Here is a 17,724-nt window from a genome sequence, read left to right as displayed (position 1 = left end):
CCATTCCCAAATTATAGATACACTTATTTATTTATTTATTTTTTTATCCTCACCCGAGGATATTTTTCCATTTTTTGTACAGATAGAGTGGGAGGGCGAGAGAGGAAGGGAGAGAAAGAGAGAAACTTCGATGTGAAGGGACACATCGAGTGGCTGCCACCCACACGACCAACCAGGGCCGGGGACAAACTGCAACCGAAGTACGTGCCCCTAGCGGGAACCGAACCCGGGTCTCCCGGACCGCAGGCCGACACTCTAACCGCTGAGCCAAACTGGCCAGGGCTAGATACACTTATTATACATTTTTTAAATCTTTTGTTATGACTTTTTAAATTAAATTTATTGGGGTGACATTGGTTAGTAAAACTATATAGGTGTCAAGTGTATAATTCTGTGATACATTGTGTGTTTACCATGTAAACACAAATTTTCTTCTGTCATCATCTATTTGACCCCCTTTCCTCTTTACTACCCCCTAGTAAAGGGAACAGGATTGTGTACTCACAACTGTACTACTTTTGCCCACCCCTGTATATTGTGCATTTTAATTATATTAAAATACTTTTTGGTTTTATTATATTTCCCTTATTTCATTTTTTCGGATTGGGTGGGGAAGAAAGCAAAGGAGGGGCAAAGACAAATGAAAAGGGATTTTTAGAGTTGAATAAACATGTATTTATATTTTTCCTAACTAACATGAAAATATTAAAAATGTTTGTCAGGGTTTTGATTTATAAAGTCAAGTTAATAAGCAGCATTAAATTCTTCCTATTAAAAAAAAAAGAAGTGTCTTACGTTTCCGACCAGTGAGTTTTGTGTTCATGGGACATCACAGGGAAGGACTAGAAACTATATTCGCTGACTCTGATATGCTCAGTCTTCCTCCATTAGACTCGGAAGGATGCTGTGCTCACTCTGTCCTTCAGCACAGTGTCTAGTCTATTCTGGGTCCTTAACATAAGTTTATTAAAGAAGTGAACATAAGTTTATTAAAGAACATGAATGTTCATTTAGACTTCATCTCCTTATATTGACTTATGAAATCTAATATTGTAGCTTTACTTCATTTTTTTCTTACAGATTTTTATAAACATTCTCAGTAATGTTGACTGCCTTTAGTTATGTGTATCTAGCAGTGGGGATAGTTTAATGTTCAAAGACACTTTATAAATACATGCAAGTCCCTGATGACTAATCCAGAATAGAATCTCAGCAGATTCTGTAATCAGGTGTCCAAAATTAATGTTTCTTAAAAAGTTCATGGGAACTAAACCAGTCCAGCCTGCTTCCTGGCGTCAGGGACAACCAATGCCTCCTCTGGCTCGGGCCAGCATATAATGGAAGCCTGATTTAGAGAAACTGGGAGAGCGAATGTTCTGCTTTATTTTATGAAATAGGGAAAGAACTGACTTTTAAATTGCAATTTTATTGAGATTATTGTAGATTCACAAGTAATTGTAAGAAATAATACAGAGATCTGTGTGCCCTTTCCCCAGTGGTGACATCTTGCACCACTAGTCCAATGTCACAGCCAGGACAGTGACTTTGATATGGTCCACCCACCTTATTCAGAGTTCCTCAGTGTTCAAATAGTTACATTATAGAAATCTTTATAACAATTTTTTATTTGCATAAGACTTATAGAATTTGGATTTTTAGAATACACAATTTGGACATAAGATGAAAACATTTTCAAATTGGCATTACAGGGAGTCTATTTTGTCAAACAATTTAAAATTGGTGGTGGTGGCAGGGGTAAAACCAAAATACTGTCTTATTTGGGAATGAAATGCAGCTTTTTAAAAATGACTTAGTGTTTTGTCTGTTTCTCTAAATAGAATGGTTTAGAAGTTCATGGACCTATAAGGATGACCCATGCCAAAAATACTATGAACTCTTATTAGTCAACCCTATTTTGTTGGTCCCACCAACAAAGGTATGGAATATATTTTATAAAAATTTCTTACATAAAGTAACTCAAAACACCCTTGCATATATTAAAATTTTTTTGTTAGTGTTTTAAATTTTATTTATTGATTTGAGAGAGAAAAACATTGATTTGTTATTCCACTTATTTATGCATTCATTGGTTGATTCTTGTATGTGCGCTGACTGGGGATTGAACCCCCAAATTTGGCACATTGGAGATGGTGCTCTAACCAGCTTAGCTACCTGGCCAGGGTAAAAATTGCTAGTTGGTTTTTGTTTATTTGTTTTTTGGTTAATCCTTACCTGAGGGACTTTTCCATCGATTTTTAGAGAGTGGAAGGGAGGGATGGGGGAGGAGGGAGACACACACACATATCAATTGGTGAACTTGCCCCCACTGGGGCCGGGGATCAAACCAGCAACCCAGGTACACGCACTGGACCAGGAATCAAACCCATGTGACCTTTGGTGCACAGGCTGACACTCTAACCACTGAGTCACACCAGCCAGGGTGCTAGTGTTTTTTAGTTATTTTGCTAATAACCATGTTCTAAAAAAATATATATTTCCATTACACAGTGATTCTCCCCCCTCACCTTTTTAAAGCATATGACAACATTTTAACTTATGTAACATAACTTCAGCCTCAGTGCCCAGTGAATTTTGGCTCATTCTATGTGCCTCACTCCTGTGAAGAAAAAATGAAGTTGCTTTTACCTTTTCTAGGCCCTGGCAGTGACGTTCACCAACTTTGTCACAGAGCCGTTGAAGTACATCGGAAAAGGAACTGGTGAATTTATTAAAGCGCTCATGAAGGAGATCCCAGTGTTACTTCACTTCCCAGTGCTGATCATCATGGCATTGGCTGTCCTGGTTAGTATAGAGCACCGTTAACAATTCACAGAATTTACAGAACAAAGGCAGTTCTGAATAATCAGACTAAGTCACACCTAATGGTATGAAAAGATGATTTGTAGGTGGTACAGTTTTATTCATACTTACTTGTATATTCCTATAAGCAAGGACGTGGTGCTCAAGGATGTGGATGCCATGGCAATGATTTCAAGTAAGGCCCTGCTTCCAGTTGGTTCTTTGCACATGAAATTGGTTGTTGACCTCCTCTTTGAGAAAGAGCCGCCTCTGAGTTTTTGTAGCCCTGAGTAGGGAAGAGCCTCGGGTTTACCAGCTTCAGAAAGGGGTGTGGAAGAGGCAGGTGTACCGACAGTTTGGGGATTCAGGAGCGGATGTTTATTAAGAAGAAATGTTACTTGTCACTCATCCATGGTCTTCAGCTCTTTATACTGTTGGTTTTCAGCCCTTACCCAAATAATGCTCTTGTCACATAAAACAAAGGGTGAAGCACTCAGATAGATGTGCCTAAAGGAATATCTTCCCCGAGGACATAAAATCTATTCCCTCTGAGATTGTTTCTGTTTTGGTTTTTGTTTCAGTTTCTGATTACAGGGTTCACTGATTTTAGGGTGTGGTTTTGTTAGGTGACATTAGTTGTATAGTTTAGACTCTGACACTGAAGTTATATGTAAAACAGTAGTATCTCTAGTTTACAAACATTTTGTTTTCAGGACCCTTGCATTCTTAACAATTGAAAACCACAAAGAGCCTTTGTTTATGGGGATTTTCTTTTTTGATATTTAACATATTAAGGAATAAAACAAAAATTTTAAATGCTGAGAAAATTTTATTAAAAAACATTTTTTTAAATCTCACCCAAGGCTGTGTTTTTATTTTTATTCATTTTTTTTAGAGAGCAAGAAAGGGAGAGAGAAACATCAATGTGAGTGAGAAACATTGATCAGTTGCTTCCCATATATGCCCCAACTGAGGACCAAACCCTCAACTTGGGTATGAGCCCTGCACGGGAGTCGAACCTGCAGCCCTTTGGTGCATGGGATGATGCTCCAACCAACTGAGCTACACTGGCCAGGGCTAAAATACTGAGAAAAAATTTAAAATACCATCTCTGCAAGCACACAGCCATCAGGGTGAGGAAGTCACTGAAGCCTGGAAGACTCTACACTCAGGAGAGGAGAGACTTGTGTCTTTGTGTTGTGAGAAGTGTTGACTTCACAGATCCCATGCAAGTCTCTTGCTCCTTCCTCCACGCCGTCGGCCCCACTTTGAGAAGTGCTGCCTAGTATTTCCCATGGACCGTAACTCAAGGCCTGTTGAATTATAGCTGTAGCTAAAACCAAGTTTGTAATGGTAAAAAAAATAATAACCTGTAGGAGAATGTTTACATAATGATGTACAACTTTGAACAATTTTCATCATTTACCTTATATATGACGGGTGTGAATATAGACAACATATTCGCCATTATCGATTAGTATCTGCCAAAAGAACTTTCTAGGCTTTAGCCTAACTGCCATTGTTATAATTCAATCAAAATACGTCCAGCTGATTGAAATGTCTACTTAATACTGAGTGATTTCTCAATTTGTATTGGCTACTCTGGCCTTGTATTAAAGAAGAGACCGCTAATGAAAAAAAAAAAAACAGTTAAATTAACATGTTTTGTCTATAAATGCCACAGGTTAAATTACATAATTTTGTTAGCACCTTGAATAAAAAGACCCTTATAATTTTGTTGTAAATCAGTCAGTAAGTCTCAGAAATATATATGTATGTCTTTTCCTTCTAGAGTTTCTGCTATGGTGCTGGAAAATCAGTTCATATGTTGAGACCTTTAGGTGGTCCCGGAAGAGAACCGCCCCAGGCTCTTCAGCCAGGTGACAAGCGCCAGCAGCGGGACATTGATTATAGACCCCATGGTGGAGCAGGTGATGCAGAGTTTTATTATAGGGGCCAAATTGCCCTCACTGATCAAGGCCCTTATAAAAGAACATATGAGGGTAGAAGAGATGTTTTGAGAGAGAGAGATGTTGACTTGAGATTTCAGACTGGCCACAAGAGCCCTGAAGTGCTCCGGGCATTTGACAGACCAGACGCAGAGGCTCGAGAGCATGGTGAAGTGATGCCCAGTGTAAGTCAGCGATGGTTTGTTTCTGTCCCTTTGCTCTAGGCCTCAGTGCTTCCTGTAGAACTTTGGTTAACTCTGACCTGAAATGTTACATGATATCACTAACGATATAATTATCCACATTCTCTCTTTTCCCCTGGTCAAAAGTTAGTTCAGCCTCCTCAGAAGAAATGAGATTTATTTATTTAATTTATTTATTTTTAAATCCTCACCCAAGGACATTTTTGCATCTTTCTTCAGATAGAGCTGGAGGGAAAGAGGGTGGAAGAGAGAGAGAGAAACATCAATGTGAGAGGGACACATCGAGTGGGTGCCACCCACACGACCCCATCCGGGGCTGGGGACAAACTGCAACTGAGGTACATGTCCTTAGTGGGAACTGAGGTACACGTCCTTAGTGGGAACTGAATCCAGGACTTTCTGGTCCATGGGCCGATGCTCTAACCGCTGAGCCAAACTGGCCAGGGTGAGATTTATTTTTTATGTGAAATACTCTTTAACAGTAGTTTCTTAGCACAGATGGAAATTCATGTGCTATTTCATAGGACATCAACCAGTGAGCATGACCGACAGACACCTTTGGAGAGAGAAGGAAAGCCCCACTGAAGGCCAAGCCCTGGGGAACCCACAGTAGAGCTCTGAGTCCTGGCTGGAAGAGAGGGCAGAGGATCAAGAACCTCACCTTCCCAAATCTATATCATTGGTTGGCGACACTATGCTTTTAACTTGCGGAATGTTGAAGCCTTTTCTCCCCACCATTATTATTATTATTATTATTATTTTATCCTCACCTGAGGACATTTTTTGATAGTTTGTTTAGATAGAGTTGGAGGGAGAGAGAGAGAGAGAGAGAAACATCGACGTGAAACATTGAGTGGTTGCCACCCACACGACCCAACCAGGGCCAGGGACAAACTGCAACCGAGGTACATGCCCTTAGCGGGAACCGAACCTGGGTCTCTCCAGACCGCAGGCCAGCCCGCTGAGCCAAACCGGCCAGGGCTCCCCACTGTTATTAAACATTTAAAGGGATATTTCCATTTTTGTTTGAGACAGTAATTTATATAGTTACTTTCAAAGTCTTAAGTTACAGGTATAAATAAACCTTTGAAAAATAGTTACAAACACAGTAGAGCTGAGGAAACTATAGATTCCCTTCCTAAGGAGTTCCTTATAAGGAGAAATATCTGCATGGGTTCTTTATCTGTCACCCATCCTAAGAATCCTCTTGTGACTTCCCATCGAACCTCACTTGGAGTGAAAGCCAAAGTTGCCACCGTGGCCCAGGGCCTCAGCCATCTGCCCATGCCCCACTTGGTCCCCTACTGATTCCTCTGCTTGCTCACTCCACTCCTGACTAGTCCTTGAACTCAGAGCCTTTGTGCTTGGTTTTCACGATCTGGAATTGTTCTCCACATAGCCATACAGTTCATTTCTTCAAGCCTTTATTCATCAAGCACCTTTCAGACCACCACTTCTGGGGTGAAGCTTTGTTAATTTGTTTGTTGCCTGATTCTCTCCTCAACCTCAATGTAAGTTCTAGTGAGGGCAGGGCTTTTGTTGGGTCTGTTTCCTGCAGTATCCCCAGCATCTAGAACTTAGCGTAAGCTCAGTAAATGTTTGTTGAATGAATTATTCTCACCAGGCAAGAGGAGTTAGCAGTATTGGTCCCAGTCCTCCTGACCACCTCGCATGTCCTACGTATAGTTCTGTGAGGCTGAATATTTATATCATTACAGTCTAGCACTTTGAAAGAAGTCAGATTTGCATAGAAACTTGTTAAACCTTCACATTATGTTACATAAACAGTTGAAACACCACGTACTTCTGTCCTTTCCAGCCCAGAGAGACTGGTGGCATCCTGAGAGAAAGTGCACCAACAGAAAGCAGCACTGAGAGCAGCCGGCCTCCTGAGTCTGTCTCTAGCCAGGAGATCCCAGGGACTGCGGAAGGTCCCCCTGCCGTGGGAAAGGCCCAGTTCAGGGATGACGACAAAGGCAGTCCCGAGGAAGGCAGCAAACCCAGCCCAGCAAGCATGGCTGCAGGAGCAGGTGGGAGGGACCTCGCCAGCAGCCCATGTGGCTAGAGGAACCCGGAGTTGGACCACAGCCCGGAGGTCATCTTTTTGTAATGTATACACTTCACAACTATTTACTACAGATATTCTGATATTCATAGTATGTTTGGCATGAGTCATCCTTATAGGTCCATGAACTTCTAAGACATTCTATTTAGAGAAACAGACAAAACACTGAATCATTTTTATTTATTTATTCTTTATGCTCACCTGAGGACACTTTTCCATTTTTTGTTCAGATAGAGTGGGAGGGGGAGAGAGAGAGAGAAACATCGACGTGAAAGGGACACATCAAGTGGTTGCCATCCACACGACTCACCCAGGGCCGGGGACAAACTGCAACCGAGGTACGTGCCCCTAGCGGGAACCGAACCCGGGTCTCTCTGGACTGCAGGCCAACCACTGAGCCAAACCTGCCAGGGCAACACTAAATCATTTTTAAAAAGCTGCATTTCATTCCCAAATAAGACAATATTTTTGTTTTACCACTGCCACCAATCAATTTTAAATTGGTTTACAAAATAGACTCTGTAATGCCATCTTTTTTTCTCTTTTTTTGTAACTTACAATGGATTTATTATGTAATGCCATCTTAAACATTAATATTTTTTCACCCTGGCCAGTTTGGCTCAGCAGTTGGAGCATCGGCCTGCAGACCAGGTTCGGTTTCCACTAGGGGCATGTACCAAAAAAAAAAAAAAATGAAACAAAAAAAATTAATATTTTTACTGACAATCAGAATTAACAAACACAAAAGTATTTCTGTTTAACTTCTTTTATGTTTTATTATGTATTCTCTTTGATGTTAAGATACATCCCATAGTTTTGAAGTATTAATTTTGGAACAGGATCTCTTGGATGAACAAATAATGGCAAGCATCACTGATTCTGAATAATTAAGGAAGCCAGTTGGAATTATGTACATTGAAAAAGAAGTCTCATTGTTTACAGGCATGTATGGGACCCAGGTAACCAAAGCGTGTGTTGCCTGGTAGAAGTCCTATGATACCTACTTTAGTTAAGACAATAATTTGTTAATTATACATAGCATCCCCAAAGGGTAGGTATTCACAAACCATTTTTAAGGAAAGCCCACTATAGCCAAGTCTAATTTCTTCATGTCCTTCAGCATCGTCATAGAGCTGTGGGGTCCTCATTACCAGCACCCATGTCTCTGCAGGCTGTTCACAGATGGAAGTAGCTTTGTGGTTTCATGTCCTACATGCAGCTCTCAACTCACAGCTGTTACTGGGGTTGCTTCCTTAACCCCCCACTCACCTTTCCTTAGCTAAGACAGAGTGAAGATTGCTGGAGGACTCTAGATAACAGTGTGTTAAAGTCGATGATCTCAGTTCTGTGTAGTGGATGTCCAAAGTGGCTTTGTTTTTCCCTACCAGTTGAAGTGTACAGGCTTTAAAAGACCCATTTTCCTCGCTATTCAGAATGCCAGCAGTGGAGATGTTAGAAATGACAGTGTTCTATTTATATTCTAGCAAACCATGTTGTCTAGATGGTAAACAAAGAGAAGAATACCATGATGGGGAAAACAGTAGGGTGTTTATCTTAACTAGAGAGAAGTGATACAGTCAGCATCTTGAATTAGTTATTCTTTTACAATTATAAATTTTGCTGGTTGGTATCTAGCTAGAAGGCAAATTTCACATACATTTAGGTATCCTTTGTTTTAACCTTCACACGAAAAGTTATGTCTAACTGCTTACTAAGAATGATACCAGTCAAGAATAGTCTTAACACATTTTTTTTCTTGTTGTTCAGCTAGAGTGGGAGGGGAAGAGAGAGGGAGAGAGAGAGAAACATCGATGTGAAAGGGACACACCGAGTGGCTGCCACCCACACGACCCCACCAGGGCTGGGACAAACTGCAACCGAGGCACGTGCCCTTAGCGGGAACCGAACCCGGGTCTCTCTGGACCGCAGGCCGACACTCTAACTAACACATTTTTGACCGCTCACGAGTTAACTCGTGTTTTCCTGCCCAAACGTTGCGGACCGCACACAAGTTAGCTCGGATTTGCACTTGCATTAGCTATTTCAGTTTTTGAAACTCAGGTAATATAGGATTATTGTATTTGTGACTCTTTGCCCTGAGGGTCGAAGTTCGAAAAACGGCACACTGTTCTCTGTTCTTGAAGTAGCTAGGGAATGGATATCTGCTGGTTCAAATGAGTGCAGCTCAGAACCTAACATGCAGTTTGCCCAAAAACGTGTGGTCCCTGGCATGTGTCTTAGGGATTTCTATGCGGTACGCAGTGTGTTAAAATTTTCCTTCAGGTATTTGTTCCAGAAAAGAAGACTTATTCAAAGCATTTCTTTCTGATATGTTGTTCTGTTTTTTATTTTTCAATTACAGTTTTCATTTAATGTTGTTTTGTATTGGTTTCAGGTGTACAGCATAGTGTTAGACTTTACAAAGTGCCCCCCCCCCCGATAATTTCAGTACCCACCTGGCACTGTACATAGTTATGACAATATTATTGACTATATTCTCTATGCTGTACTTCTGGTACGTTTTACATTGGGGGGACTCCTCAAAGCATTGCTTAGATGCTTTTAAAATTTTAATTTTATGTGTCATTATTATCTAGTTTAATATTGGAAACATCTTTAATATTTCTTCAGAGCAGTGGTCATTTTTTCCAAGAAAAACAAAGAGAATTGTGCATAAAAATTTATAACACTAGGCATGTAACAAATGAACTGAAAGGATGCTCACAGTTTGGAACAGATTTGGAATGCTGACACATATAATGTAGTCCTCTCTGGGAGCCAAACCTATTCACTGACAGGGGACCATGGTCCCCAGGTGGTAGACCATAACTGTGAGTGGAGTTAAGTGCTTTCTGTGCTCTGGACTGCTTTTTATCAATCCCAAAATGAATCTTTTAAAAGAACTTTTAAGTGAAATTTCATCTTTGTCTTCATTACAGATGACCATTTGAGGATGAAATCTACTCTGCAAGCTAGCAAGGCAACATGTTTGCTGTTGAATGTTGACAGCAATTCAGGGAAGACTTACTAAAGCAAGTTGAACATATCCAGTTTATAACTGGAAGAGAGAGGCTTATTGATTGTCTAGCCAGTGTTTACCAGGAAAATCAGAATGGTGTAAACAGCTTTTAAAAGCAATTTTTAAACGAAATAATGTTGAATGTTTGCAGGGCCTATGAACTACCATATACACAAAATAAACACCTTTTTATATTATTCTGGTTAGTATGCTTGTCTTTGCTCATTGAATATTCTTATAAGGCCCCACGAAACTTATGTGCACTTTTTAAAGGGAGGCAATTCTAAGACAGTATACCACATATAGAATATGTAAATCATAATATAATCCCGGTGTTGAGTACTTCTGACAAGAATAATTGTTTTCCTGAGCCCTTAATGTAATTCCAGATTGTGTAACTTTATTTTTTTAAACATTGGCTGTTTGGAGAAGTAGTTCTGTTTGTCAATCAAAATCACCTGAAGAATTTTTACAAAGAGCTCCCTGGATCCCTTCCTAGATGTGTGCAGAGTCGGAAGCACCCAGAGGTGGAGGCATTCCAGTTTGTTCCAGGGGTGAGCATTTGCCATGTGCAGTAGGCTTTAGGGTCCAGGCTCTGCTCTTGTTTTTGCTGAACTAACTTTATGTCATGTCCTGTTAAGTATCCTTGTAAACTCCTTTCAGTTTCTGGGAAGAGGCTTAATGACAACTGAGGCCCTAACCTACATCTTTCATACTGAAATTTTATGAGTTGTTTTGGTCAATGAAAGACCACTTATACAGTGGTGGTCCCATAAAATTATAATGGAGCTGAAAAACTCCTATCACCTAGTGACATCATAGCCATTCTAACATTATAGTGCTGGTGTAAACAAACCTGTGCTGCCAAAAAGTACAGCACCTACAATTACAGTACTGGCTGCACCATCTAGGTTTGTGTAAGTATATTCTACGCTGTTTCTACCGCATAAGGCATTTCCCAGCACCTATCCCTATCGTTAAGTGGCATGACTATATTTTTTAAACAAAGAGCCCCCAAAAGCTAAAAAAGTTTATTTCTTAAGAGTCTCTTTTATAATGGTTTTGGCCTAAAAATATATTGAAAAACAAAGCAAAACAGATTTTGCCCAGCCGGTGTGGCTCGGGTTGAGCATCCACCTATGCACCAGGAGGTCCCTGGTCAGGGCACATGCCTGGGTTGCAGGCTCGATCCCTAGTAGGGAGCGTGTAGCAGGCAGCCAACCGATGTTTCCCTCCCTCTCCAATCAATAAAAACATTAAAAAAAAAAAGATTTTGTTGGGGGGAGGGCTAGATTTTTTTGAGACTATATATAACTTTTCTACACGTTGGTCAAGTAGATTATTACTAGACTGCACAATTTCTCTCTACATCAATGGTTAAGTATAAAAAAAGCCATGGTCAATGAAGATTTTTAAAATAACTCAGCAAAATGATTAAAGTATAGTCTAGGATTCATTTAACTTTTTACGTTACAAACAGAGGTAAAGGATCTAACAAGTCGCCAAAGAACAGTCCCAAGCAGAAATCACAAAAGCTGATGAAGCACCTTGTCAGACACCTCCGCCGAAGCCCGTGAGTGTCCATTGCTCATTAGTACAATACTATAAAGATTACATATTTACATCCTTCTCAAAACATTATAAGCTGTATTACAGTGCTATAATTTCTCCTTTTAAGGAAAAAGAAGTAGGATGAATTTCTTTGCAGTGTTCTGAAAGGAAAAGGGTCACTTTAAAAAAATACATCTACAGTAGCTAGTGGTTCACTTACTTTCTTCCTGAATTTTTAAATTCCAACAGAGCATCACTTTGCAAACAGTCCTTCAGCCCAAATGCAGTGTCTCTGTTTTGATCTCTTTGTAAAAGAACTCTCTGTTCATCCATTCTTTTAGCCTGAGACCGTAAAATAAGGCTAAAAAAGTCCTCGTCTGGTACCGTTGGTCCCTTTGTGGCAGCTGGTGGTGGAGCACATCTTTGATCGTCTAATCTGGACCCCTGAACACACATGACAAAGAGATTAAAACCGAAATACTGCAGGGAAGGAGAGCACTGAGCTGTCATTCACAACAGGAAATGTAGCTTTAAACAATTCCTTTTTTTTGCCTCTTCAGAAATTTATTTTTTTTACATCTGAAGCCTAATAAACTTTTTTTTTTTTAATGACTTGTATAACAAGTATCGTATAGAAGTATAGCCACAGCTTCATGGCTTTGGTAAAATGACTCAGGTCCACTGTGTCCTAGCATGACAGATTATAATGTTGCCACAATAAGCACTGACAAATACAACTCACTGGTGCCTCAGAAATCCTTCCCATGGAACCCCACCCTCCACACACACCGGCTTTCATCTGTGCTGTCACAGTTCTTGGTGATTTCATTGTCTTCCAGGCCATCCAGCACTCACGCACTCTCAGTCCCTAGATCTCCCCTCCACGGGTGTTTTCATTCTTCTGCCTCATCCATGAGCTCCCACTGTCATGCTCAATAATTGCACCATCTTTAAAACTACAATTTCATACATCTCATGCTGACCACTGCTTCCTATTTTTCCAGATTATGCTCTCTCTCTAGTACTCCAGTAAATCCTTTTTTGAATTGTGACAAACATAAACTTTACCATTTTAACCATATTTAAGTGTCTGGGTCAGTGGCATTAAGTACATGCATGTTGTGCAACCATCCATCTCCAGAAGAGTTTTTTTCACCCTGCAGAACTGAAACTCTAAACCTATTAAAAAGTAACTCCCTCAGACCCTACAGCTACCAATGTACTTTCTGCCTCCATGAATTTGACTAAGTACCTCATTTGTCCCTTTGTGACTGCTTATTTCTCAGCATGCTTTTAAGGTTCATCCATCTTATAGCATGTGTCAGAATTTCCTTTGTTTTTAAGGCGGAAAAATATTCCATTCTCTCTATTCACCATAAATCTATTGATGGACTCTTGGGTTATAGGTAGACAGTTCACGTTCCTGTGGGTGTATATTCTGAATAGGATTGTTGGATCATATGGTAGTTCTATTGAGGAACTGCCATACTGTTTTCCATAGTAGCTGCACCATTTTACATTCTCAGCTACAATGCACAAGGGTTCCAACTTCCCCACATCCTTGTCAAGACATGTTGTTTTTTTAATAGTTGCCATCCTAATGGTGTGATGCTATATATCATTGTAGTTTTGATCTGTGTTTCTCTAATGATCCAGGATGGTGAATCTTTTCCTGTGTTTATCAGCCATTTGTATATCTTCTTTGTAGAAATGTCTATTTGGGTTCTTTGCCCATTTTTGAAGTTCCGTATAATCAGTTAAGTTATTTGCAGATGTTTTCTGTGGTTGCCTTTTTACTTTGTTGACAGTGTCCTTTGATGTACAGAAGTTTTACATTTTCATGAGTCCATTTTGTCTTTTTCCTTTTGTTACCCGTGTCCTTTGGTGTCATAACCAGGAAATAACTGCCAAATCCAGTACTGTGAAGATTTCCCCTTAGTTTTCTTAGAAAAGTTTTATAGTTGTAACTCTTACCTTTAGGTCTTTGATCCATTTGGAGTTAATTTTATATATGTTGTTAGGTTAAGGATCCAGCTTTTGCATGTGCTTATCCAGCTTTTCATTTGTTGATAAGACTCCTTTCCCCATTGAATGGTCTTGGCACCCTTGTCGATAATCATTTGACCATATATGTGAGGGCTCTCTAATCTATTGGTCTATGTCTATTCGTATGCAGTTTTTTGGTAAATGTAGCTTTGTAGTAAATTTTAAAATCATGAAGTCTGAGTCCTCCAACTTTTTCTTGCTCAAGATTGTTTTTTCGTATTTGGGATCCCTTGAGATTCCACATGAATTTGAGGATAGATTTTTCTATTTCTGTAAAAAGTCATTGAAATTTTGATAGGGATTGCATTGATTTGTAGATCACACTCTGCATGGTATCAACATTTTTGACAGTATTCTCTTATAGCCCTTGAATACCATTTATTTATGTCATTATTAATTTCAGATATATTTTATAGTTTACATTGTATACGTCTTTTACCTCCTTAGTTAATTCCTAAGTATTTTATTCTTTTTGATGCTACTGTAAGTGGAATTGTTTTCTTCATTTCCATTTTGGATTGTTTGTTGTCAGCATAGAGAAACAAATTTTTGGATATTGATTTTATATCCTGTTACTTTGTTGAACTTTTAGTTCTAACAGGGATTTGTGTGTGAAATCTTTAGAATTTTCTACATATAAGATCCTGTCATCTCTGAACAAAGATAATTTTACTTTTTTCCTTTCCAATTTGGATGCCTCCCCCCGCCTTTTTTTCTTGCTCAACTTCTCTGGGTAGAACTTCCAGTACAGTGTTGAATAGAAGTGGGCATCCTTGCATTGTTCCTGATGTTAGAAAAAAAGCTTTCAGGCCTTTACAATGTCATTGATTATGATGACAATTGTGGGTATTTCATAAATGACTTATGTTTTAATAGTTTCCTGATATTCCTAGTTTGAGTGTTTTTATCATGTCAGATGTGTTTTATACATCAATTGGGATGACTCTGTGGTATTTTCTCTTACGTTCATCAATTTCCACATGTTGAATCATCCTCAAATTCCATGAAGAAATCTCATCCTGATCATGGCATATATCCTTTTAACATGCTACTGGGTTCTGTTTACTGGTATTTGTTGATGATTTCTGCGTCTGTAGTTTTCTTATAGGGTCCTGTTAGTTTTGGTATCGGGTAAATATATTGGCCTCATGGAATGACTCCTAAGTCACAGGACATGTTTCTTGTTTTTTGTGGGGTTTTTTTGGTACGTGCCCCTAGCAGGAAATGAACCCAGGATTCTCTAGTCCACAAGCCAATGCTCCCACCGCTGAGCCAAACCGGCCAGGGCAGGAAGCATTTCTTTCTCTTCAGTTTTTTGGAAGAGTTTGAGAAGCATTGAAATTAGTTCTTTACGTGTTTGCTGGGATTCATCAGAGCAGGCATCAGGTCCAGGGCTTTTTGTCAGGAGAGTTTTGATTAAAGATAGAATCTCCTTACAAATTGTAGGTCTGTTCCTGATTTTCCATGTCTAGTTATGTGTCCATTTCATCTAGGTTATCTAACTTGTTGGCACATTATCCTATAATTTTTGTTTCTATCAGAATCAGGAGTAATGTCCCCACTTTCATTTCTAATTTAAGCCTTGATTTTTTCTTAGTCTAGCTAGAGGTTTGTCAGTCTGTTCAAGGAACTAGCATTTGGTTTTGTTGATTTTCTCTATTTTTCTGCTCTCTCTGCTCGATTGAGGTTTAGTTCATTCTTTTTCTAACTCCCTAGCTTGAGATCTTTCTTTTTAACATAAGCATTTATAGCTATGAATTGTTTCCTGTTAGTTTTAGAATACTCTAGGTTTTTTTATTTCTGTCTGACCCATGGATTGTTTATAATTTCAGAAAATCTGTCAATTGTCCATTTTAACTTCATCCCATAGTGGTTGGAGAAGATACTTTGTATATGTTAGGCCATAAATTAAGTCTAAACAGATTTTAATAGATATCCTACAGTCTCTCCTGGAGACTGTCCCATGTGCACTTGAGAAGAATGTGTGTTGGGTAGAGTGTTCTAATGTGTCTGTTAGATGTGGGGTTTATTGGTTGTTCAAAGCCTCTACTTCTGCCTGGTTGTCCTACCATTATTGAGAGTGGGGTGGATATTGATTGAAGTCTCCAACTATTACTGTAGAAATGTCCATGTTTGCTTTATTTTTGTGATGGCCTGTTTCTTTCTCTTTCACATTCCATTTCAAATCACTACCTGGCATGTGCTTCTATCCTGTTCTCCAGGCAAAATACCCAATTGTACTGACCGGTCTTACTTAAGTGGCCATGAACTTCAAGTGAGGCCTCAGCACAGGCCAGCAATCCTGTTACTTTCACTGGTCAGCACGCTTTCAGTTTCACAGTGTCAATTATGTTCCACTTCCTTTCTTTCCAAACAGTTTATGACCCTACTTTGCTGAGCAAATAAAAGCAACTGGAGAGTTCCTACTTGCTCCCAACTCCAAGTGTACACTCTCCTCTGCACAAAAACTGTGTTCTTCAGTTACTCGACTCTATCTACTTACTACCTTCCAAAGTAGGAAAAAACTATCTCCCTCTAACTAATGATTCATAGCTTGGCTTTCTTCCACAGCTGTTCTCAACCCCTTTGGGAGTTGAACAACCCTTTCACAGGGGTCGCCTAAGATATAACAGTAGCAAAATTACAGTTATGAAGTAGTTATGAAATAGCAACAAAAATAATTTTATGGTTGAGGGTCACTACAACATGAGGAACTGTATTAAAGGGCCGCAGCATCAGGAAGGTTGAGAACCACTGCTTTGTGAGGACAGCCCTCTATCTTTCAAAATTACTAACAGTCTCCATGTTGCCAAATCTAATAGCTCAGCCATCATCTTACTCGGCTTCTTAGCATCTGACACAGTTGAACATTCCTTAAAACACCTGCTATTTTTAGCTTCCACACTCCCAGATCTAATGCCAAATCTGGCTGATTGAGGGCTTGTTTCCTTCTTTTCTCAGGTCTAATCTCTTCCCAGGGTTTTAATACCAGTTATCTGATGACTCCCAATGTTACATCTTTCTTGGGGTCAGAATTTTATATCCAATTGCCTTCTTGAATGTCTATCAGATATCCTAAATTTACATACCTAAAGTAGACCTCTTGCTTTTTCTCTGACTTCATTAAATGGCACCCTTCATTCCACTCACTTATTCAAGCTAAAAAGCTAGGAGTCATCCTTGATTCTCTTTCTCATACCCACCATTTTAGTCACCACTGTCTTTTGCCTGAATTACATTAGTTTTCTAGCTGGTTTTCCTACTAAGCCAGAATGATCATGCAGAACCCTCCAATGTCCTCCCATGACACCTGGGCCCACTCTCCCCTACCCTTTATGCACTCCACACCAGTCACCTTGCTACTCCTTGAACCTGCTTAGCTTTTGGGAACTTGCTGTCGCTCTATAGCAAGTGTATCTCCAGAGTCTAGAATAGTACCCAGAACATAAGAGTTGTTCAGTAATTTTTTGTTAAATGAATGAGACAGATAAGAACTAAGGCCAGGCAGAGGAAATGTCTCTTCTTAGAGAAAACAATGCTTATTTTTCTCTTATTATTAAGAAAGCCAAAATAAGAACGCTATTGCAGTATGGACAAATGGTAAACTATCTAGACAGTACCCTACAATCACTGCACTGGTTGCTCTTGATGCTGTCACCTAAAATTAGGAAAGGGGGGGCTCTTTTTTGGGTTTTATCCCATTTCCTTTAGTCATCTCTCCACATCAGCAACATCTCACCAGCCAAAAGGACTACAAAACAAGAAGCTATCACTAATACTGCCAAAGCTCTTGACAGATATAGAATGATAAAGATATGCACATACTTGACATTTTACAAGGATGTCAAAGAAGTCTTCATCAGGCTCCTTGTTGTCATTAGTCATCAGGTGGCCCAGGACTGACTGGTTATTGTTTTGTGTCAGACGAAGGCCTGGCAAATTACTGAAGCTGGCCCTCTGGTCGTCCAGGCGGCGGCTCTGTGAGCTGGCAAGAAGATCTAGAAACTCATCCGTGTTGGGGGACACCACGGACACAGATGGTGCTACGGGCAGGAAAAACATTAAGCAAATTTAAATTAAGCTCCTTCCTGC

The 17,724-nt window shown here is 39.7% G+C and overlaps 2 protein-coding genes across 7 annotated transcripts in view; one reads left to right on the top strand and one right to left on the bottom strand.

Moving 5' to 3' along the window:
- The window catches only part of CLCC1 (chloride channel CLIC like 1), a 36,372-nt gene extending 25,500 nt beyond the window's left edge, over positions 1–10,872 (top strand). The window contains exons 8-12 of one of the 4 annotated variants that reach the window (XM_036271988.1): positions 1,839–1,936; positions 2,656–2,802; positions 4,592–4,933; positions 6,771–6,981; positions 9,956–10,872. In XM_036271988.1, coding sequence (XP_036127881.1) covers positions 1,839–1,936; positions 2,656–2,802; positions 4,592–4,933; positions 6,771–6,981; positions 9,956–10,047 — 890 coding nt within the window. In that variant the 3' untranslated portion in view covers positions 10,048–10,872. Of the gene's footprint in view, positions 1–1,838; positions 1,937–2,655; positions 2,803–4,591; positions 4,934–6,770; positions 7,063–7,855; positions 7,883–9,955 lie in introns of those variants that run through there. The other 3 variants (XM_036271989.1, XM_036271990.1, XM_036271991.1) reach the window with 3 other exon arrangements.
- Positions 2,748–17,724, bottom strand: part of GPSM2 (G protein signaling modulator 2) — a 50,362-nt gene continuing 35,385 nt past the window's right edge. The window contains exons 14-16 of one of the 3 annotated variants that reach the window (XM_036271985.1): positions 17,458–17,675; positions 11,807–12,030; positions 2,748–2,799 (exon numbers count right to left, since the gene is read on the bottom strand). In XM_036271985.1, coding sequence (XP_036127878.1) covers positions 2,763–2,799; positions 11,807–12,030; positions 17,458–17,675 — 479 coding nt within the window. In that variant the 3' untranslated portion in view covers positions 2,748–2,762. Of the gene's footprint in view, positions 2,800–2,976; positions 3,086–11,802; positions 12,031–17,457; positions 17,676–17,724 lie in introns of those variants that run through there. The other 2 variants (XM_036271984.1, XM_036271987.1) reach the window with 2 other exon arrangements.

Source organism: Molossus molossus, unplaced genomic scaffold (assembly GCF_014108415.1).
Source record: "Molossus molossus isolate mMolMol1 unplaced genomic scaffold, mMolMol1.p scaffold_m16_p_20, whole genome shotgun sequence".
Taxonomy (NCBI): domain Eukaryota; kingdom Metazoa; phylum Chordata; class Mammalia; order Chiroptera; family Molossidae; genus Molossus; species Molossus molossus.
Note: the sequence above shows the minus strand (reverse complement) of the source record. Positions and strands in the feature narration are given on the sequence as shown.